The sequence below is a fragment of the Formica exsecta genome, unplaced genomic scaffold (assembly GCF_003651465.1).
Source record: "Formica exsecta isolate Colony F162 unplaced genomic scaffold, ASM365146v1 scaffold196, whole genome shotgun sequence".
NCBI classification, from domain to species: domain Eukaryota; kingdom Metazoa; phylum Arthropoda; class Insecta; order Hymenoptera; family Formicidae; genus Formica; species Formica exsecta.
This window is the reverse complement of record NW_021849259.1, coordinates 767,945-792,191: the sequence shown is the minus strand read 5'-3', so window position 1 is coordinate 792,191 and position 24,247 is coordinate 767,945. Positions and strand designations below refer to the sequence as shown.

The following is a 24,247-nucleotide window of genomic DNA, read 5'->3' as shown; positions in this document are numbered from 1 at the left end:
TCACTCACCGGCATTGATGCGCAACAGCGGAGTTGTTGGACTTGAGGCTACGTTGTCTATAACATACAAATATAAAATCCAAATTATAGCAGCGTCCGAAATATAATTAATATTTGGTACAGAATATTTTATATCCAATGCATACAATACTAAGAAATTCTATATAAATACGAAACAATTTTATAAATTTTGAAAAGACTATTTCTTTTAATAATGGAAATATTTATCGGACTTATCTAAAAATCTTTCTTTCTAATTTTCTCTCGTTTAATTCATTTAAATAATGAGATTGTATTAATGCGTGTATGCGATTTTTAACAACCAATATACAAATAATAAATACTCACCCTTGGGTTGCTCCGCTGGTGCAGGATGCCTCTCCTAGGCCTCCTCCTCCTCTCAGAATATCAGAGTCGCTACGTTGATCTGCAACATGCAAATAGAAAATCCAAATTATAGCAGCGCTTAAAATAATTAATATTAAAAAAAAAATTCATTGCCGAAATATTTTACGTATTATGACATATACATATATATACAAAATATTAAATTATACAAGTATATATTTTTAATAAATTTTAAATCTTTTAAAGGTAAATTATCTCGCAATTCCGACTTTTTATTTAGAATTCTGGGTAACATCCCACGAGATATAAAAGAAATTCTTAACATTTTTACGCTCCAACCAATATTGCAAGAGATATCATCATTTTCCGTATGATATTTTGCGGAAATCTGGCAGTATATCTATCATTGGGCGATCATATGAACGTGAAAGAATTAATTAACTTTGTTAATGATTAAAACTCCTTTGAATTCGAAAGAACACGGTTAAAACTATAGGAAAACATAATAATTATAATAGAATATATCTCCGCGTTTTGAAAAATCACAATTTTTCATGTGTCGTATAAAGATATATCCAAGTATTTGGAAAGATAGAGTTTTTCGCATTTCCCGTTTTTTATTTAGAGTTCTGGGTAACACCACATGAAACATAAAAGAAACTTTTAACATTTTTATGCTCAAACCAATATTGCAAGAGATTTATTATCATTTATAAAAACTAAATAGCGCATTTTATAATATTTTATATAACATACAGATATTTTGAAATACTTTAATAATATGCTGTGAGCAGCTCTCATCGAGATACCCACTCTTAAAAAGGCATATTAAATCGATACTAGCAAGTATTGTTATCTCTCTTCCGCGATGCTGATTGATTATCTTGACGCTCCTCTATGCATTACTTTATATTTTTATATCAATAAAAACCTATCATAACTGAGCGACGTATTTAACAGTTCAAATATTAAGTGTGTGTGTGTGTAATTTTTATTTAATTTATTTTAAAAAAACGAAGAACTAGAATTAATATGTGTGTGTATGTGTGCAAGTGATTATACACACATACATATAAAGTAAATGGCGTGCGCTTATAGTGTTCTAGTTTAACAAATATAGTCTTTGATTACCGATTAAATTGAGCTTCACTAATACGCTTTCGCGTAACAATATTCAATGCAACTTATGTTAATTAATGCCAATAATAGTATTTTGGTATAAGCTGGAGATAATCATTCGTTGCATTAATAATTCATTCTATGTCACGTACAACATTTTAAAGCGTCGTTTCGGGATCGAAATTGGGAGCACAGAATACGGAGTTAATCGCGCCGACATCTAGTTAAGCGCGCGATTTGCATTTATATAAAAATGCCCTTTTTCTCGGAATCTGCAATCTTGAACTTTTCAAGAACGGCCGTAAGAACGACGATATACTACCGCGGGTTCTGTTGTATCAGCTGATAGAAAAACGCGGCGCCACGGGAGCGCCGAGGAAATGTGCACGCTCGCGTGGAACGAAAAATTTCAACTCGCTACAGCTTATATCGTGATATCTGCCCCGATATCTGTCCGAATCCGCTTCCTTGCATCTTGGCGCACCTTTCCGGATGCTCGCGAACAGATCGTGTATCACCGTTCCTTCGATCTCCTTCCCGCGGCGCCACAACGGCGAGAATGAACCTGCACGAGGATATTTTGCCGAGTAATTTCGTGCGAGATGAATCCGCGAGTATTTCAAAACCATCTCTGAGTGAGCAATCAATCAATGGAAGAGAGAGTATAAATATGAAAATAAATATATGAAATAAAAATTTGATATGCCCTTTCAACGTCTAATACATTTTAAAGATAGACGTAAACTATAAGATTAATTAGTCGAATGGCAAATTTTATGTCACAAGATTGTCGCGTATTAAAAAGTCGCGTTGCTTTCTAAAATAAAATCAGCATTTTTTATTGGATATATATATGTATAACAAAATGCATCTTGAAAAAGGGCGGGGAAGACGCGGAATTTTTGAATCTTCGATAGTTTACAGGCATTCGAAATTGTGCTACGAAGTATCCCGTGAACGAAGATTCCTTATCTCGGAAACAATTTTACGGTGCGCAGGTGCATATAACGATCCTTTACCCTTTTACTCTCGATGAGTTTCGCTCGTTACACGCCATGCCAACGTGATATAATACGAAACAGCTCGAATCGAGTTGTAATGAACGCGTTCTGTTCTCATTTAATCTTGATTTCCAATCGATATGAGAGAGCGCAATTTTCGTGCGAGCATTCCACTCCGTGGAATTAGTTCAATTAGTATTTCCAACGATGCACTCTCGTGGATATTTTGCGCAGCCAAATATGATCTACGCTCTGACAAAAGCTCTGGTGTAATATTTATCATTCTTAATTATACATTTGTTAGAGAAAGATTTAAATTATATAGGTGCATATAATGATTGCTATTTCTTTTTAAAACGAAAGTAGTAAAGAAGAAAGATGTTGCTATACTGCCAAGATTGTAGAGCTCGTGTAATAAAATATTATTTTCTCGAGTAATATAAGAAAATACGCGATCTTATTTTACTTGTGCGAGAAGTTTGAAATTACTTTTCACGACTGTAAAAGACGCGCGCGCGATTCCCATCGTGAAATAACTTTATTATCCAAAGAGGCCGAACATATCAAATATTTTAAAAGAATAAGTATTATTTCAATAATATTCATGTGGCCCCCTCGAAACCATGCAACTTTTGTCTGAAACATTTTTTGATATCTCACTTCGTTTCCGAAAAATATGCCCGCGTCACTATAAATGCCGCACCTTGTATATACAGGACATCTCCTATATAGATTATAAAAAGCTGTACTAAGATGTAAGAAATTATTTTTTAAGAAATAAATTAATTACATTGTGCGAGCACATAAACCATGCATGTGTATGTGTGATCTTTTGTTATATAATTTATAATTCTGCACCAATATTCATAATGTAATTAATTTATCCCTTAAAAAAATTTCTTACATTTGCGTAATTTTTTATATACATGAAAATGATAAATCCAATAGTGCCTTCTACTTTTATCAAGTTTAATCGACAAGTTTAATGTATGATAAATTTTAGTAGTGATAACATTCTGCAAAGTCGCTAAATGGCGCTTACAGCTTTAAAAGTTTTATATCGTAAAAAGTCGAACGAATGATCCGATTATGGGATTATCTCATGAAATCCACGTTTCAATATAAATCACTCTACCCGGTAAAGTAATATCCGATTAGTATCTCTAACTCTGTAGTCTTAGTATATAATTGTGTGTAATTTTAAAAACGCATATTGTATTATTGTCATGCAGTGATAAAGCTATCGAGAAAAATTGTTAATGTAAATTAAAAGAAATTTTACGATTGAGTATATATCCTGATATACGCGAAAATTTTTGTTTGTCAAAAAAATACAACATACGCATGATACGCATTGAAAATACAAAGCAACAGGCGCAAATAGAGGAGGGAACAGACGGATAAAAAGATCAACCGCGAAACATGTAGAAAGTAATTTGAATCACGCTTTGTAATTTATATTGTGAGCCATTGCATATTTGCGAGAAAGAGAGAGGAATAACGTCAGATTTACTATATAAAAGCAATATTTCTCTCAGAGACGCTACATCTCGAAATCGAAGCAATGAATTTCGTCGGAAATAACGGTCGATGTTCTGAAATATTGTCTAGCTGTGGTGCTATTTTCCTCGAACTTTCAATGGCATCTAAACTTTACGTAGGATATTGTCACTGTCACTGCTAAGTAAAATTATTTTGCATTTGGAGAATTCGAGTGTCACACATTTAAACGAAAATTAAGCAGAGAGCAATTTCAGTATACAAGGTGCCAGACATTATTTATTCGCACGATAATAAATAAATATTTTTGTGCACCTGTTAAAATATTAATGTGCAATAATTATATACGCTAAGAGTTAATTAAACATTAATCTATTGTTCACAATATTAAAGACGAAAAAAAAATACTGAAAAGAGAACACGCGATCCGAGATTTATCGACGAATTTGCAAGTTGTGTCTACTATAATCTAGACTAGTATTGTGGCAATCTAGGACGCGAAGATCGAGGTGCGGATTACACGGTGCAAGCGATGTTTCTCCAAGAAGAGAAATTTATTACGACACGCCCGTGTTCCGTCCGCAATGCTAAACCCGATCGAGGCTCAACGTGACGTTGAAAATTTAAAGCAGATCTGTTCAACGTGGCAGTTTTTACCCTTAATCCTCCTAAGCGGCAACGGTCGTTCCTCATTTCGAGCGCTCTTTTTGTCTGAGCAATCTTTTTTGTTTCGCATCAAATGTCCCCGTGTCGTTTGATAGAAAGATGCTAAGAATAACGCGTCCGCTATTGTTAATTGAAATATCCCTTTTCCATCATTGGCATCTAACTTATCGCAGTGAAGCAAACAATGGGTAATTGCACATCCGCAACCATTATCGGACGCGCCAGTCAGAATGTCGCGAAAATTGCATCGCGTTTCTATTCAATGGCTAATCAAAACAGGATGGAGAGTATAGCCTGTCTGACGTGAGAAATTGCTTCGATTTTGCACCATTTCAGAAATACGAAATCGATTCGCGCTTCCTGCAGCGTTCTTTCAATTCTTCGCATGAAAGACGCTGTGAGCCAAGTGAATATTTAACCAAAATAAATCGCTATCGATCACTGCATACGAGTACGTAAAAAAAACATTATTAGGTCGCTTCTAAAAGGAACAATCTCTATGCGCGAAAATTGGATAGCATAAGTGAATTAAATCTGAATAAAGAGTGACATGTAAATGTAAAATATATTCTCTGACGAAATGGCAAAATTTTCGAGCAGGACTACTCAAATGATATTATTGAAGTTCAGATACAGAGAATCTAAATTTTATTTTAGTAGCATGGAAAGATATCTAGTAATGGAATTAATTCAGTCTAGCATATAGCGTGTTAATTAACCGCACTGAGCTGTTACAAGGCAACCCTGCCTTTTTCAGTGCGAAACTGAGCGTGTTTAGTCACGCTATAACGTCACAGCAACTGTCACCGCGATGTTAAGAGTGATGTTCATATCTATTTAATATTAGAAAAAGTTCCATTGTTTCGCGGACAATTATAATTCATTACTAGTGAGAAAGGTAAAACCATTATAATAAATAAATCTCGCAAAATTACAGCTCCAATTTTCTCTATATGATCAGATTTTATTTTAATCTCATTTAAAAGGTAACTTATTATATAAGGCTCTAAATAATAAATATCAATAAATATAAATAAGAGCCACATGCTGGGAGAAAGGCGCCAAAATTATGTGATTCTTCATAAATATAATTACATTTATTAATTAAACGTTTCGGTCTCACATCGGGCCATCCTCAGTAACTGTAACAGAAAATACAAAAATAAATAAAAACGGGATATAAAAGAAAAATTTAAATACTTATAACTTAATACTAAAATTAATTAATACTACAATTTAGTACTAATATTAAGTAAAACGGAGTGGATATATACTTTGAAACGATATCAATAAAAATAGCATACGAGAAATCAACCGTGAACCTCTAGTTTGAGAGGCCTCCCATATGACAGTCGTTAAAAGGAACGAAGCAGACGCCAAATGTCAACATCGCCGTCAATGCCAAACATCACCTTCTTGTTCGATATATTTATTTATTAAAGACTATTTGTATTGTTATTGTTGACAAGTACGTCTCGTTTCGGCAATGCTTCCGATTGCTACTTCGAATTTCGATGAGTGGTTTCTTCCCTTATTCGATTATTTCTTTTTATTTTATTTCTTTTTTAATGTTAAATATAATTCCTAGCGTTGTGGGATAGAATTTGACATTTGACATCCAGTGCATTATTTGTCCGTTTTTATACTCATTTAAAAGTTAACAAGGAGAATTATAAGTTGTTTTATTGATGATACCATATAATCTCACAAATATTTTAACTTTACAAAATTAATTTTATAAAAAATTTAATGTTTTCTCTCTTTCACACACACATACTCGCTCATTTAGTTACTTACTCATTCGCTTTTTTTCTCTTAAGCTGGTGTCTGTTCGCGATTCGTGAATAATTCGCGAATAGAATAGAGAAAAAATTCGCATTCATGATTCGTCAATCGCGCTGATTCTCCAGCGGAGCGGTTTTTCAACGATATCAAAGGACGTGAATCACAACGAATCAATTCATTCGTATTGATTCATGTATAGTACTATACTATGCGTGCAGATTCGTGATTGCTTGTATATCTTCGTGGCTCACGCTGGGGAGTAAAAAAAAAAATAAAATAGAAACATGATTACCCATAAATTAGCAAAATTAATCTGCAGCGTCTGCGCAAATGTTTGCCGAAACATCACGATAAATTATCAATGACAATGACGAATTACGAATCGCGAATAATGTGGGGGATCCACATTAGCGAACCACGAATATCCGAATTACTACGAATCGTGAACACATACATAATGCCAGCTTTATACTCGATATTTTTCATCCAACGTGCAATATATATTAGGATAAATAGGTCGAACATGTGCATTGACGCGGGGATTAATTTTTCATAGAATTGCTTGTCTTTGAAATTGGCTGCGTCGATACCTACACCCCGTTCCTCCTTTCCCCAAATAACAGACAGGATCAAAGCTTTCAGAAAGCTTATTACTCGCTCGCAGACCAACGGGATGTTTGTGCCGGAAAGCCGAATCGAATCTTTTGATACACCAGGATATATATGTATATTCTATATACATATAGATATGTAGACACATACCCCTATGTGACCAGACTGTATCCGTTGCCCAATAATAAAAAACCCCAAATGTACGAACAATTTCCCGGGCTTCTCAGCAAAACATCGAGATGTGTACTGTTGCATGAAAATTAACGTACGTGCAAGAAAATGTCGGAAGAAAATTGACATTTCGACAATGAATTAATCTTCTATCGATCTCATGTCACTCCTGTATCAAAATATTATAAAACAATCCAGTAAGATGAGAATTTTACGATATTTTCTTTAAAGAGTACAAGAGAGAGAAAAGAGCTAGCTTTTAAAACTCGTCTGATGTTTTCGTGAAAAGACGGAGATTACATCGAAGATCTCTCGTAATCTCGGAAAAAAGAAAACCAGAGATTAAACGAGACGAGACTGATTTTCTCTCTTGTTCGGTCTCTCGCGCGATAAGACTAACTATATTTTAATTAAGATGATTGACTTAGCCCGAGAAGGGTTGACGTTCCAGACGACTGACACATCTGTCATTGGTTCCGCGGTGTAGCATCGGTTACCCGACTATCGCATTCGAGTTTCATCAATCGAATCACATCGTGGATTTTGTTTTAGTTACAAGCGGAGAACGCGCGCGGCTGGGAATCTTTCGTATCTCTCATTCGAAAGCGAAATTGGATTGTAGCGAGCTCGAATACCATGTGGTTGGAAGCCTTTGAAAAGATTCCGCTCTAAATCATCGATATGACTTCGCTCACCACCATACGGACCACATATGAAAGAAAAACTAGCAGCCTCAATGCACTTACATAGACATACATGACTTAAATACGCTTCTGTAAAAAATCGGAAAACGCTGAAATTATGGCAAATGTGATAAAAATGAAACCTATTTCTTTTTTCCTCACATATTGGAACTGCATTCATATTATCTATTAGTTTCCCCAATTATTGCTATTAAAACTTACGCAATAATAATTATTATTATAAAATATTTTAGTGTTTCGCGCAATTTAAATATAAATTGTGCTAAAAAAACTTACAACTTTATTATAAAATAAGAAAAATATAGAACAAATAGGGAAAAAAGAATTTTCCAACCATTTAACTAGAGTTATATAAAATAAATTTTATCTAAGAATCCTTTTTTCTTGCTTACATCATGTTTTGCTGAGTTCTGCCGTGTTGCCCGGACAGATTTTCTCAAGTATTTTGTTGCATGCTAAAATACGATTGATCGTCGCACTGGCTCCTATCCAAATACAGTTCTGTAAGAAATCAAACAAGCGATGCGAATTCTTGTTCATTACATGCCATCACTATAATAGAATAATCATGAAAAATGTAGGATATTGACCGTAATAAAAAAAAATTTGCCAGAAGATAATTGTTATCGCAATTTTCAATATTTGATATTTTAAAAATACAATTTGGGTATTATATATATATATAAACTAATATAATATTACTTTGCAGTTATTATTTTATTGATATTGCATGACATTGCACGATAAAAGATAAAGTAATATTTTACAATAATGTTTTTTTCGCTTGCATGACCAAATATAATATTTAAAACGTGTTTTGTATGATTAAATCTAGTATCATATAAATTTGATTATTTTTTCATGCGGAATTCTTTTTCTGGAAAAATCATTGCTTATTGGCCCATAAAAACTAGATATATTGATTCAGAACAAACAAATTTTAAGAATTTATATCTAAACGCGGTATATAAAAGATTGGATTGGTATAAAATAATGAAATAATAATAACAATTATATCGCGTGTTCTGTTATATCATACATATAATTGTTGAAATTATTGAAATGTTTCTTTACTGAGTGATAACGGTTTATAGTAAAACTCGACAGTAACGTTTCTGAACGAGCTACCTATATGCACGAAATCAGTATGTCGCTATGACAGGAATGTGTCAGCAATGTCGACAGTCTAGTAAATGGGTCACATAGGCATGACATTTATGACAAGTATAATATTCAACGGTAAACTGTAGAACTGTATGATATGAGATATTTCTAAGAGTATGATAAATCTGTATATACGGCAACCATAAAGTTAGTTAAAGACGTAGAGAGTAAATTTGAAATTTGTTTTGCGCGTTAGCTATGCAAATAATTAAAAGGGGAAAAGTTTAATTGCTTGTTCATTAAAATAGGAAGTTACGCGTTCTTGCAAACATACATTTAATCTCTTCGAAAATTATTTATTTCGCATTTATACAAACTCTATTACTCCAGTTCAAATAGATGAAATCTCGGCATTGAAAATAGCAGAGACGAATAATTAAGGGCTGCTTCAGCTTTACTCGGAATGGTGGCTTTACTGCAATTTGCTTTAGTAACACGCGTGTATCGACGAATGTGCACGCGTTGACATCACGAGCTTATACATACGCAGATCAAATTTTGAGCATAAAATTGCGATAATCCATTCAATAAATGACGCCATGTAAGCCTAAGCGATGTCAGTCGGAACAACACAAAATTCGAAAACTAACGTTAACGATGTACGATGTATTATACCACCATTAATTCCCTTTCAACAGATAGACGATGGCTTTTATTAGAAGCTGCAGTGCGCCTTTGTTTCTCAAGATCCTTGCAGATTCAGGTACGCGATATATTCCGAGAAAGGGAGGGTCGCGCACTGCGCCGAGGCGCTCCCACGTCCTGAATAAGAAATTCCGCATTAACACCGACAAAGGTACGCGGTCGAACAAAGGACGAGGTGCGAAAGCCACTGAAGACAGCATTTAATACGACAAACTTAATATACCGCCTCGTATTTTCCGAAACGTACGCACGTATGTATATTACACGCGAAAGCCGCTCTCGTGAAACTGATATCGCTCACGGTTTACGCGAGACAGATCGTGTGATCCGTTACCGCAAATTTATTTACTTACAATTAGTGTAGAACAGAGCGAATATTTAATTATAAATATTGAGAGAAAGTATCTTTTTTTTTGTGGATCAAGAAAATTAAATTAAGGGGGTATACCCGTTTAAGACCTCGAAAAATGAGTACATTTTTTAGATTTTTTTGCAGCGCAATGATTTGATAAAAATCTTTAATTTTTTTACAATATTAATACAATATTATTAACTACTTAAATAAAAATTTTCAGTTAAAAAAAAAAATATTTTTTGAAGTTATGGGAATATTTGCAAAGCTCCTTCAAATTTTAGGTGGCTGCACGGTGTGCATGAAAACGTTCGTAGATCATATCAGAAAACGTTCGTAGATCATAAGAAATCAAAAATACAAATTTCTTTTTATTAAACATATTAATAGCTATCTGCTATCCGTTTGTTCAAAATTTAAAAAAATAAAAAAATGCTGGCATGTTGAAAAAAGTTTCGTTTCGTTTTTTTTTTTTTAAAGTCCATCTTTTCTTGTTTATAACAAAAAAATGGGGAATCGGATTTAAAAAAGGCTTTGTTAGCAAATGTGAAATCTTATTAGGAACTCGCATGCAAAATTTGAAGTTAACCCGCCGAACGTAGCCCGAGTTTTTATGCACACCATGCATAAAAACATAAATCTGCAAATATTTGCATACTTCTAAAAAAAAAATTTTTTTTAAGCTGGAGATTTTTATTTAAATACTTAATAATATTGTATTAATATTATTAAAAAAAAAGTTTTTATTAAATCGTTACACCGTAAAAAAATCTAGAAAATGTACTCATCTTTCAAACATTCAAACGGATACCCCCTTAAACTACGACGGAATATCGATATAATATTGGCGATAAACGAAGAGAACATTTTTGAGCTCAAACATAATAATCAAAGAACTTCCTTCTCCTTTCATTAAATTTACAATTGTATGTATCAGCGTATATGAACACAGAACACGTGCTTCGACGCGCGTAAAATTAAACGATAAAGTGCAAACTCGCGGAGCAAGAGTTTGACACATGTAAAAACACGATCACAGTAGAAACATGAAAAAACTACAAATATTCGTCGAATATTCTCTCGCCGCGCACACAAATGGAATTCCGAGACGAGAATGCGGTTCGATCGTGGGGCGTCAAACATGGATTTGCTTGCTCGCGGCTATTTCAGGGATGAAAAGCCGCTCCGCCAGCTTGAGAGGATAGGTATGCGAACGAACTCTCATTTGAAAGTCGAAAACGCGTCGCGAGAAAGTACAAAAGCTCAGCAGCTGTACCGCCATATCTCCCTGCAACCGTAATAGTGAAGAAAGTGGTTCCTCTCTAAAGTGTGAAAATCGCGGTATCAGATGCCAACGACGGGGAACAGTGGGAAATGCTTAGTATTCGTCGTTGCAGCTCGTCTGTCGCACTCTTAACATAATCGAATATCTTTCATCTACATAATCGAATGACTTTTAGCGGAATTGGAATGACGAGATTGCAGTCTACTTACCGCAATTCAAACGACAATCCACGCTGCGATGCGGAAAAACGGATTTACCAAGAATTTTAGGCAGCAGAGTTTACGGAGCGCTTTTTTCCCCTCCGTCTTATCTTCTCAACTAGAATACATTAAATAACGCATACACGGTTTTAAATATTTATTTAAAAATTAAATTCATTTAAAAGATACGCATGTAACAAACAACTGCCAGCTATAATTTTTCTCTACATAAGACGTGATTACGCGTGTAATTTTACGTTATTCTCCACGTGTGCTCTCACGCGGTACGCTTTGGAAACTGTATCCCATTGCAAGCTAATCCGATCATACTGGAGTAAGCCATGCTTCGCTCATGGCTCGACTACGAAAACGAGTAAGCCGGTATCGGATGCTTAAAAGTCGTAACGCGAGAGGCGTCGTCTTGGAAGCCCGAAGACGCGAAAATATCTACCTGATATGCTCATCTACATTTTCCTAAGTCATTGCTAGAGACCTCAAAGTTGAATCTCTTCGAGTTCAGATGCGAATGCAACTCACGCACATCCGCCAACGTAGGTAAGTCTTATAAAAAAAAGAAGTGGAATATATACATATATAGATTAAAAAGGATCAATCTGATCGCCAGTTGACAGTCAGCAAAATCATTTATTGCAGATAAATATCATATTTGCAGTTTACAATTACTGTTCATTAGTGATTGTTTTTAATTAAAAGACTTTTATAAAAAATATGCACAAACGCCCAATATATTTATTATATAAATATTTAGCTTTTTATATAAAATATAATTAATGAAAACAATTTCTCTTTTTTTCTTTCTTTCTCTCTCTCTCTCTTATCGTATATATGCTATTGATCTTGAAAAAAGTAATTTTAATAAACTTGCTAGATCTAATACCATCAAAACTGTAATTTCATTTGCACAAATTTTATGTCTTTTTAAAGTTTATTTAGTTTTGATATTTTTTTTTATTTTGCAAAATGTAATTTTGCATTTAAAGCAGCCTTAATTCACTGTCTATCACGTAAATGCATTAGCACAAAAAACAAGCAAATTTAAACAAGCATTTCGCGGCAAATTAAATTACATGGATAATTTCATAGCTATTGACAGATCTATATGATTGTGAGAAATATGTATTTATATTTCCAGAGAGAGCTAAATTCTTAAATAATTCAGGGATGTTTTATCGAAAAATATTCGAATTGTTCTTACAAATTTTTATGAAATTTAAAGAAAACATTTGCCATATATGATTAATAATATAGTATATAATTAATCAAAACTTCTAAAAAAATCGTAAGAAAACAAGAAAACGATTCATTAAAACTCATTGTTGTTATTTATAAAATATTATTTTTTGATGTAATTAGCCAAACGAGAAGGCCGAATTATATACATATAAAGCTGTTATATTCGCACCTGAAAGATGCCGCATTTTTTACCCCGACGAAATCTCGTTGCTACGCTTCGCTCATCAGTCTAAAGTAATATTCTCGAGAGTTTTCCTTCGAAAAAATTCCTTAAACCCTGTGTTTGTAAACTTCTCGAGCGAAGAATCGGTGCACTATACATCCCGGCTATCTCCAACTCTTAATTAATTCTAAGAGCATACATCGTACGATTTAAAATTTTTGCACCGGCAAAAGTTCTCCTCAGACTTCGTCCGCTACGAAACTAGTTGTTTACACGCACGTTTTCGAGAATGGTCGATCTTCTGTGTACAACGGCACCGTAAACTTTCCAAAATACGTATATAGCAGAGAGGTGAAGCTTGTGCTTCTTAAGAACACGCATTGTATTTCGTAGAACGACGCCGCGCCAAGACTGCTAAAGTCTCGTCCTAATGCCATGAGCGACGCGGGAATACCTCGCTCTCGAGTACCATAAGCGAGTTTGATATTGTACGCGAGAAATTACAGACTACCAATTAGATAGAGCTGGCGCAAATTGCCGGCTGAGAAATATTGTTCAAAAACGTTGCGTCACTCATGGCAGATCGTTTAACAGCCGTATTTATCAACGATTATGTATATATAAAATTGTACTGATATATAGCAGTGGGTATATATATGTCGAATTGGATGTGTATCACGCGAATGTATCGCACTGTACATGTGTAACGTGAAAAACGCGTGTCGAACTTTGCGGAACGATGAAATATTTTGACATTTGTAATATTCCGCAGAGCTTCTCTCTCCTCTATCTCTTTCTCTCTCTCTGAAAACGCTAATTACAGTACGCTCAAAAATATGCATTGTCTTGACAGCAATTTAATTGATATTTCCAATTGTATCCGTTTGATAGAATGCGAATAAATAAACGATCGTCGTTTTTTCAAAATGATATAATTAGTTGATATATTTTAAAATTTTCCAAAAATTAGAACGCGTATAAATTTATTTTGTATAAGTTTCCCTATGTTATACATAAAATTAGCATATTATAATCCTCTTTCAAAAATTTTAGAGTTGGATAATACATAAATTATAATATGAAAAAAAAAAATAAATATATATATTATATTATATAATACAAAAATTATAATACATAAATTTTCACGTGGATTGCTTTCCGGAATTCTCATTAAACTTTTTGTTTTCAACTTTAGTCTTTTAGAAATGGTAGCTTTTATAAAAGTTGCACGGGAGAAAATTACGAATTCACCAACCGACATACGCGCGAGGGAATCGATCGATTTAGGTGCAAGGCGTTGGAACATAAAGTTCGTGCACATTATATGAAACGACTTCGAAGAATTGACACGACTTCGCAATATCATTGCGAAAAATATGTAAAAGCAAAATGTTTTACGGAACGCTGCGCTCACTGTAAGCTGTATCACCCATAAAACATGCAAATTAGGCGTAAAATAAACCGTTATTTGCAATCCAAAACTAGGTCGTTGAATTTTATTTAATTTATGTGTTATATTTTGCGGAGATCATCGCACACGGTATATTTTAAATAAACATAGTAGACTATTGTCATTGCAATTTACATTCACTGCGTTCAACATGTATTTCCTTGCAAATGTCTCATTCTGCATATATTTAAAAATAGCAGAATCTATATACATTTTTTATTACAACAATTGTCATACATAAAATTAAAAGACCTGAAGACTATTTTAAAAAAATATCGCGCCTGAATCTTATCTCCTTTGTCATATCTAACCCCTTTTGATAAAGAAAGGAGCACCTTCTAAGCCACCGATCGGATCTCTGAGAAGCAGTTTTTCGCCGCAGCTTAAGTCCAAGCTTATGGGACTTTCAGTATGAGCATATATGTATACGCGCCATTGTTTGAGATGTGTGCCGGTGTACGTTAAGCTTTCGCTTTTAAAATGGTGGAAAATTGATGTCCTCACACAAATCAATAATCGAACTTGGTCCTACAACTTTTCGTACCAGCACATGACGGTCTTCTGGGAACAATAAACTCTGCGAGAATGTAAAGAACAATGCGAGAGAAGCTTTTAAAGAAAAGACAATACGGAAGAAAGATGAGAGTTATAAATATTCGGAAATTTGTTTAAGAGGCTGAAGAAGCATAAACACATAAAATTTGCGTAAACACATAAAATTAATATTAATTATTAGATTAATATTAATTAATATTAATTATTTTATATTAATGCAGAGTATTAAGAGCACAAAATAATAAATGAAACAAACACGATAATTGATATATTGAGATTCAGATTATCTTGCTTGCCGCGGAGTGGCTGTTAAAAACAATATAGTAGGTCAAACTGTAATTGTGACATTTTATTAAGTGGCCTCAATTACAGTGCGCAATAAACAGGAACTTTTTCACGTTTCCGCGTGCACTTCCGTATTTCTTCCACAACTTTTGCCACGTCATCACTAACAGTTGTAAAAATAATGAAATGATTGAAAGTATATAAAACTACTATATGTGAGATGCTTTTTCTGTAGCGTTAAAATTAATTTTTTATATAATATTTCAGAGAGATAAAAAATAATAATATATTACAATAATAGATAAAAAGATCTTTTATTAATGCTTTACTGTTGTAATAAAAAATTTTTGTAAAATAGCTGTCGCTTGTAACCATTAATGAATGTTAATTTACTATATATCTATATGTTAATTTTATTATAAACGTTTTATCTATCAGGGAGTAATGTTCATGTAAATGCAAAACGCTATTTAATAGCCGTCTTGCTTTACGGCCATCAATTGAATAAATTTGAATTGATCACATTGGCAAAATTTTAACTCTATTACATATGATTGGAGATGTTAATCCCATCACAAGCGGTCCAATCTATTTTAAAACCGTGGTACATTATAACGGCGAAACATAAATTCGCCATCACGCGTTCACGCTCCATCGTATTTCGTTAAATCGCCCGACTCGGATTTATCTCGAAACCGTTGTTTTAACTCGTTCGAATCTAATGCTTTTCCAATAGAACAAAAATATTTTCCCTCGAGAGTCACTTAACTTACACGGAGAAAAAAAATGCAAAGAATATAAAAAAATACGGTTACGTTAACGATGCAAATTTTAATGTTAAAAAGAATTAGGAATTTACATATAAATGACGGATGCATATTTAGAAATACTGTTGCAGTATTTTTGCTCTGGTAAAACATAAATTGATTGTAAACAACATGCAAATTTCTACTTGTGTTTTTTTTTTTCTCTTCTCGATTTTCCATTACGGAGATTTCCCGATTTTATCTCGCCTCTACGTAGAAATATACATTAATAAAGCTTTTACGGTGCGGCCTTTCATAGACCATATAAGCCAATTAATCCCAAAGTACACCATAATATATCACCTTTGAACAGCAATTTTACTATTAATTTCCATTATGACAGCAATAAGCTCTTTTTGCAAAAGTACGCGTACCCACTTAATTTCTGGCAGCACTTCGATCGAATGGACACGCACGCATCCTATGCGACAGCTATTTAACACAATAATAAACTCTTACGTGCCTCTACAAAAGTTCAATGATTAAAGTCAAAGGAAAAAGCCTGCGACGTACTATCAAAGGCTAATATTAATATTATCGCGTAATATTTTTATAGAAAAAAGGTCATATTGTGCAAAGCATAGCACGTATGTGATATAAAATCATTCTAAAGTTACGTCCTTGACTATCAGTAATAATCAATAATAAAAAAAGCATTAAAGAAAACATCTTGATATTAATAAACGAGCAATGAATCGATCTTGAAAATACGTGCATATAAAATCAAGTAACATCAATAAAAAGGTTTTTTAGATATACTTGAAACATTTTACTTAAAAAAAAAAATAACAGGTTTCCAATCTTGTCACATTTTGAATTCTTCCGATATCTCGCAAGAAAAATTCATAGCCATCAGATTTCAAATCGGAGAACTTCCGTAACCTTTTCACAAACCATAGAATTCTGGAAGATTTTCTGAATGTTAATCCCAGTAATCCTCCAAGCTATTACAATAACAGTTCGCCCAACGAGTATGAACGAGTGCCACTGCATATATATATATGCCACCATATTTGTGCAAGATTCCTCGTAACAATGTACAATTAATGTACGCTTTTATCTCGAGCAAACACTTTTATCATTATCTTTTCTACTGAACTATTCCCAGCTAACTGCAAAATTGCTATTTTTATGATTTCGTAAGCATTGAAATAAAATGATCCAAAAAAGAGACGTAAAACTGCAATCTAAAAAAGTTGCGATCGTTACACGTAATCAAAATTATTTATGACACAAGAGATATAGTTCCGAAATATCCTGTATACACTATATAAACAATTTTCCTTCATTATTCGTCGATTTGTAAATTATTCGTCGATGTGATACATATCAGTCGAGTATAATGTATAGCGGAAAAGTTACACAGATAAACGCGCTGCGCGAAATAATTTAATTGTAGAAACTATCTCTCTCTTAATCATTTTTCGAATATTTTAAATCATTATTAATTTCACTAATGTCGAAAGTTACGAGATCACGTATATGAAATATGATCTTTTTATGGATTCCAAGCGATGATTTAGCATTACTTGTCATTACGCAGATATGGTTCTCCGTTTTTGCTTAATACTATTATTTAACATCTCTCTATTAACACATCACGTTTCACACGTTCCTAAAGTAATGCGCAAACCTGGTATAAAGGATTCGACAAACCAAAATGGAATGCAGGATGCGGGAGGGAAATGTGCAATCCGTTGTGAAAAAAAAAAATGGTATCTAGCCAGATATTGCATTATATACGTCACTACTTGCAATTAATTTAATTAAAAAAAATATTTTTTAAATTCTTTTTATATATCTTACTGCGGATCAAATTACATTATTATCGACATTTTTCTTTGGAACCAAGATACGTTGCGATTGCATATCGGATATTCGTCAATCAGATCCACGTTTCGGGTATCTTATTTAAATGCAACGACGTTTGTACAATATGCGTCATAAATTTCTCCCGATTCCGATATTTATACGCGCATCGCTTGTTTGTCATGACGCTAAATCTCCACATCTCGGTTAATTCCCATCCACCCATCTCGGCCTACTCTGTTCTCCTCGGCTCCATGCTAATGCAAGCTGCAATTTGTATAATTTCGAAATGGGTTAAGCACGCGTCGGAGCATCCGAGGTCGATAACTTTTTCCGCCTCCGCGATAGAACGTCGTTATCTGCACGTGCTCTTCCGCAACGGCGCTCATTCCAAAGTATAGTACTCACTTTACATTTTAATGTCTCCGGAGCCACGTCGACATCTCGAAACGCCACCAATTTCATGGACTTTTGGATTGTAAACTCGCCGTACGAGTAACCGTACGTCGAGCAAAGTCTCCCGGCGAATACCCATACTTCTCTCCATCTGCAGAATTGAGTTTGAATTTTTTTTTTTTTTTTTTTTTTTTGAATAGAAAATCGGAATAGTTGCAAACTCGGCTTTGACGTATAATCTTCCATAATCGCATGCGCGACGATTGAACAAATAGGATATCAAAATAGAGATATCAAAATAGGATATCGTCAAAATAGGATATCAATTCCAACCGGATGAATTTCAATGGTTGGTGACTTCAATCATGAAACATAGCATTAATGGCATTAAGCGCGGCTGCTGAAGCGTTAAGATGCCACGATAATCGATGTAATTACATACAAACTGATTCGCAGTTATTCAATAGTTGACACGAAATAGAAAATGGTCGATATAACGTCAGATTATCGTATATACGTATGATATCGGAAATGGAAAAATTTCTTTCTAACGCGCGGAATTTATTATATATCTGGCGAATTGTACTCTTAGAACAAACATGACATTTCCTGTCGAGGAAAAATATCTAAAATAAAATAAAAACTTGGAAAAATAAATTCTCCCGTCTTTTATTCGTTATATCTCGTTGCAGAATATGGCAAAATAAATTCTGGAAAGAAATTTATATCTTATTTGTCTAATTTGACGTATCAATATATAATCACTCGATATAATTTCCGCTATTTTTTTAATAGTTTTTTCAAGCTTTAACAGAACTATAACGCAGTAAAAATATATTTACAAGTTTTACCTTTTACTTCAAATATTACCGTTTTTTTATCTTTGTGAAAAATTTTTCACCAAAATTGAGATTAAAGATTCTATTAAATGTGCTCAATAAGGGAGTGTACATTAACAACTCTATTTAGTTAGCAAACCGTTACACTTAACAAAGACGATGAAGTGCATGTGTAATATTTTGCAATATCGTACTTGTATGGTTTTCTTCATGCAAGAAGTTTCGGTCGACGAAAACCGACGGGAAACTGCGAGTACCATCAAGTGTAATAATTACCATTGTTACAGCCCGTTTCTGTGCGAGTAAAAACTTTATGCATACGTGGCAAAATTTAACTACGAACGTGCTACTAATTATCAGTAGCGTTAAATACGACTAATGCTCGACAAGCGTTTCAACCAACTATTTTCTCGGCATCAAAATGCTTTTTCAGCGTATAAATATTGCCGTACTTTGATAAAGATTTAGAAATGTTGTATTAGAACAACATTTCCGACAAATTGACTCTTTTAATATTTATTTGCAGCATTCAATTTTAAACAAATGAAAAATTATTTGTAAAATCCACAATCATATTTTAAAATATTCATAGAGGTGGTAAAATTCAAGATACAATATTTATTATATATAAAATAAAGGCTCTCACGAAAATATTTATTATTAACAGCATGCGCAAATATGTTCTTTCACAATAACTATATTTGTTTCATACAATTATTAAATTCCAAATTAAATTTTTACTATTTAAAATTAATCTGCCACAAAATTTGGGACAAAGTTCCATTTATAATTTTATAAATGTAACACAGAAATAATTTTGTGGCAAAATTCATATATATACAAAATACATTCAAGGTTACACATATATGTTAAAATATACGCAATATATAAAATTATAAATAAAATTCCTGAGTTTTATTGCGAATTATAGATTTGAAAGCGAACTCAAATTACGTCCTTTTAATTTCCCTGTTTCATTTTCTCGTTTTTTCATTTTTTTTTTTTCTAATCCGATATCACGTAATCGTGAAGAGAAGTTCAATCATTCTATGTAATATTCATAAATTTGCTCAGCCGCTTCGCGTACGTTAATGCAAAAAGTTTTGCTAGAATCCCTGTAGCGAGATAAAAATAGAATATAAATGATGCAGATACGTACGATTAATCTGGTGCAAATTTCCAGTCGATTTTTCAATGAATCCCGGCAGCTGAATACATAAAGCCAAAATCACTTAAACTATACTAAGGCCGCAGAAATTCAATCGACAGTGATGGACATATCCGTGTCCGACCGATAAATCACTGTTTGTAGATATTCGTGTAGAGCCCATAAATCGTAATTCTTCCATGTTGGAATACGGCGTACGTTCTCTCGATCTCGTGAGCATCGGCTGTTATGAAAAGTTATTATGAATGTGTTATCCCGTATCTCTTCCTCGCTACCTATTGTAAGATAGCGGAAATATCTGTTTGTTTGTTTATTTTTGACGGGCACGATAATTTTGAGAAAAAAGAAAACATAGTGAAAAATACAACGACGAAAGATGAGTAGTGGCGATTTCATAATTTCAGATATCGACATATTGTAGAATCAGTAGTAAACAGACGATATGACAGGTCGGTAAACAAAGGAAGTCTGTTCGCGGTTAGAAAAAAAAATGTCTCTAACAAGAAGTTTGCCGAGTTATTTTCGTTCTTATTTAAGATGTTAAATTGTAGTTCTTTACTTTAAAGCTCGTTAGTGGACTCCTGTCGTTGGACGTAACTCTTGTGGTACGTCGTAAATATTTTTCCTTTGGTAATAATCAAGTCTATACTTTTGCCGGATGACACGTATCTGTCTCGAAAACCCGTGTGCATTTTTCAGAAGTAACATGAACTAATAGCTAAAACGGATACACATTTGGCATATATCATCCCATTAGTGTCCTCCTCACAAAAAACTTTTTCGATGTCCGTTAATTAATCGGTTAATTAATACGCGAATGTGTATTTATTTTCCGCGTTCATTTTCAATCATCAAAAATGAATTAGAGCAGAACAATCTTAGTTCCAGTCACATGCACGATAGTACTTTAAATTATATTCTTGCTTACGATCATGCACGGATATTTCTCTCCTGCAGTAACAGAGATGATTTATGATTTGATAGATATAAAGAAAGAAGAAAAAGAAATAGAGGAGAGAAGAGTATCTCTGTCTTTATTTTTTCTTCTTTCCTCTTTGCTTAAATATATTTATTGTTTTTTTTTTTCAATTTACATGTTACCACTTAAATCTTTCCGTATTAGATCCATGGAAATATTTTTATAGAAAAGAAAGTGAGAGAAAGAGTAAAAAGAATGTATATATTGATAAGAAATAATGAATAATATATAAAAATTCTTATGAAAAATATACATATTGTATGCTAGATAATCCTTTTGAGGATTAAAGAGCAAAAAATGGACCTTATTCTTCTTTTATGTCATCATGATTACTTTCTCATATTACAACGGTGTTAGCCTGAGAACCCGAGACTACGTAGCGTAATATCGCTAATGTAAAACGCGACATTTTTCTCTCGCAACGTTTTTACGATTCAATCCGGTATGTCGACAACGTTAACAGCAACTGCAAAAGTCACGGTTAATATTGGGAATGTATTTCGAGAAAAAAAGTACAATCCGCGTTCTTTATAACTTTTGTGCAAAGTGCGGAGATGATTTTCCCCTTTCCAGGAAACATTTCAAGGCAGGGTAAACGAAAAGTCATTCTGTAATACCCGAGCTGAGAGCGGTTAAACAAACTTCACACACATGCGAGAGAGAATCGAAGAAGAAACCGTAATGCGATTCTCCCCGACATTCTCCATTACTCCCCACTTACATTAGATGTAATATTTACACAATGCTGCACTATATAGTTTCAGTATCCAATTCTTACTCGAAGCGATTTATTGTGTATATCTCCACTGAAACCACAAATTTCGCTTTCCTTTTTAGGATATTAATTATCAATTAATGTGTTGATTATTTTCCTTTTCGCAAAACTTCCAACAGTAACATTTTCCAAAAAAAAATAAATGCTTAGCAGAAAAGGGGAAGGGAAAAAATATAATAAATATTATAAGAATTAATATAATAATTCGCAGAATCTTAAAGTTTACGGTACACGAAATATAAGATTATGAAAGCTTTTTAATACGATCGCGTGTATCCTCGGAATCGCGCGATAAAACAATTTATTCGCTGATTACGTTTTCGTCGAGAGCATTATCGATATTTAGAGCCTCGATTGCGAACCCAATTTTGCGAAAGATTTTGCCATTAAATCTGCGCGTGTATGTTTTCAGGTAGCGGCGAACCGTGGCTGAAAAGCGAAAAGTACGTCGAACTCGATGAGGAGGCTCAGCTACCCTGCGTCCTCAAATCACCGCAATGTGAAGGTCTGCACAGCATCAAGTGGTACCGCGGACCCACGAGGATTTTCATCTTCAGCGAGGACGCCGGAATTATACGCGGCAATAACGACATCGCTGCCAAGTAATTAAAGTATTGAAGTATTACATGGACGTGAATGCATAATGCAAACGAATTTTTTGCGCTCGCGACTTAAGTTAATTAGAGAGAGAGAGAGAGAGAGACGGCTCTCTTGCATATTTTAAGGGAAGCAAGGACTAAATCTCTCAATGCTGCTCGATATTTCGCCTACCGCGCTACGGTAAAAATTTATTGAGATATAAATTTACTAAATTTAATACATTTGCAGTACAGATTTTATTACCAATATCGTAATGTGTAACCAAAAGCAAATAAAAAAATATCTTTTTGAGCTTTTAAAATGTTATTATATTAAAGAAATATAATTTGTTTTCAGTACGTATTATTTATAGATGTTTGAATAAGTTTCAAAACTCGTATAATTTTTATTTTTTATCGTGTGCTTAGAAAGTAATTTTACCAAAGTCTATGAAATTTCTCAGGATATTATTGTTCTCGTTAACATTCCCAGAATTTCTGTCTTTTCTCCAAACGGCGTTAAAAGTATTATGTACACAATTTAGCAACGCGGTTTTTTAAACTGTCTACGGTTTTGGTACTTTTACCGTTTCCACGGAATTGTAACTATCACGATTATGCCCAGATTCATTACCCTGTAATTGCGTTTTGTGGTTCACTATATTTGGTCTATATTTGGAAAACAACTGAGCCTTCCAGCTTCGATGTGTGCTGCGTATTAAACAAATATGTGTACATTTAGATATTTAGAGCGTGAAAAATTTCCGCGATTGGTAATTATCACAAACTCAAATTGTTTCAATAATATCCGATTAGCCATTAACTCGACAGTTGATTAGATATTATTTCTTTTTGCGCATAAAATCGTTGCCAAGTATTATATCATATAATTATAAAATTTATTGTTGGAAAAAATGGGAAAATTTGGAGTACTCATTCACGTAACCAAAGTGGTTTCCATGCATACAATAAGCAAGCTACTCGATTTAAAGTGACACGATTAATGAAAAGCGCATCTCAGATTAGCCGTTAATAAACGAAAGCTTTCATTTAATTCAATTAGCATCCTTCAACAGTCATTATCGTTCTTTCGCGTGCATAGTCTGGTTTGGGTCTGTACACTTTGCTTTTTGTAGGAACAAAAGTATTAGCAACAAAAACAGTTTTTACACGAGAGAGAAAATAGAAGAATTCCTACAGTATACGACAAAAAATAATTGTTACACACGAGTACACGCGTGACTGCGCTTGTGAGAACAAAAATATTAGCAGTAACAATAGTTTAAATCCCAGAGAAAGAGAATAGAAGAATTTCTACATACACGAGAAAACATTCGGAAGACATTGCATCTCTCATTTGTTTAACATAACATATGCTCGCTTGTATTGCATATCCGTCGAAAAATAACATCGAGATTGTGTGCAGTGATATGATGACAAAGGATAAACGGATACGGTTGATGAACGTATGAAAGATAATTCATGGAAATCTTTTGAGATATACTCTTCAAAATTTTTTTTAGTTAATAGTACAGTACATAAAGTATAATGAAGTTTTTGCTTGCAAATGTGTACTTATTTTCTTCCGAGAGATTTACCTTTTTTAATGTATATATAATAACGAGTATATATATATATA

The 24,247-nt window shown here is 33.5% G+C and overlaps 1 protein-coding gene across 3 annotated transcripts in view; it reads left to right on the top strand.

Annotated features, from left to right (window-relative positions):
- The window catches only part of LOC115234191 (hemicentin-1), a 191,105-nt gene that overhangs the window by 98,968 nt on the left and 67,890 nt on the right, over positions 1-24,247 (top strand). For all 3 annotated transcript variants that reach the window (XM_029805012.1, XM_029805011.1, XM_029805010.1), the window contains one exon: positions 22,443-22,632. In XM_029805012.1, the coding sequence (XP_029660872.1) occupies positions 22,443-22,632 (190 nt within the window). The remainder of the gene's footprint in view (positions 1-22,442; positions 22,633-24,247) is intronic.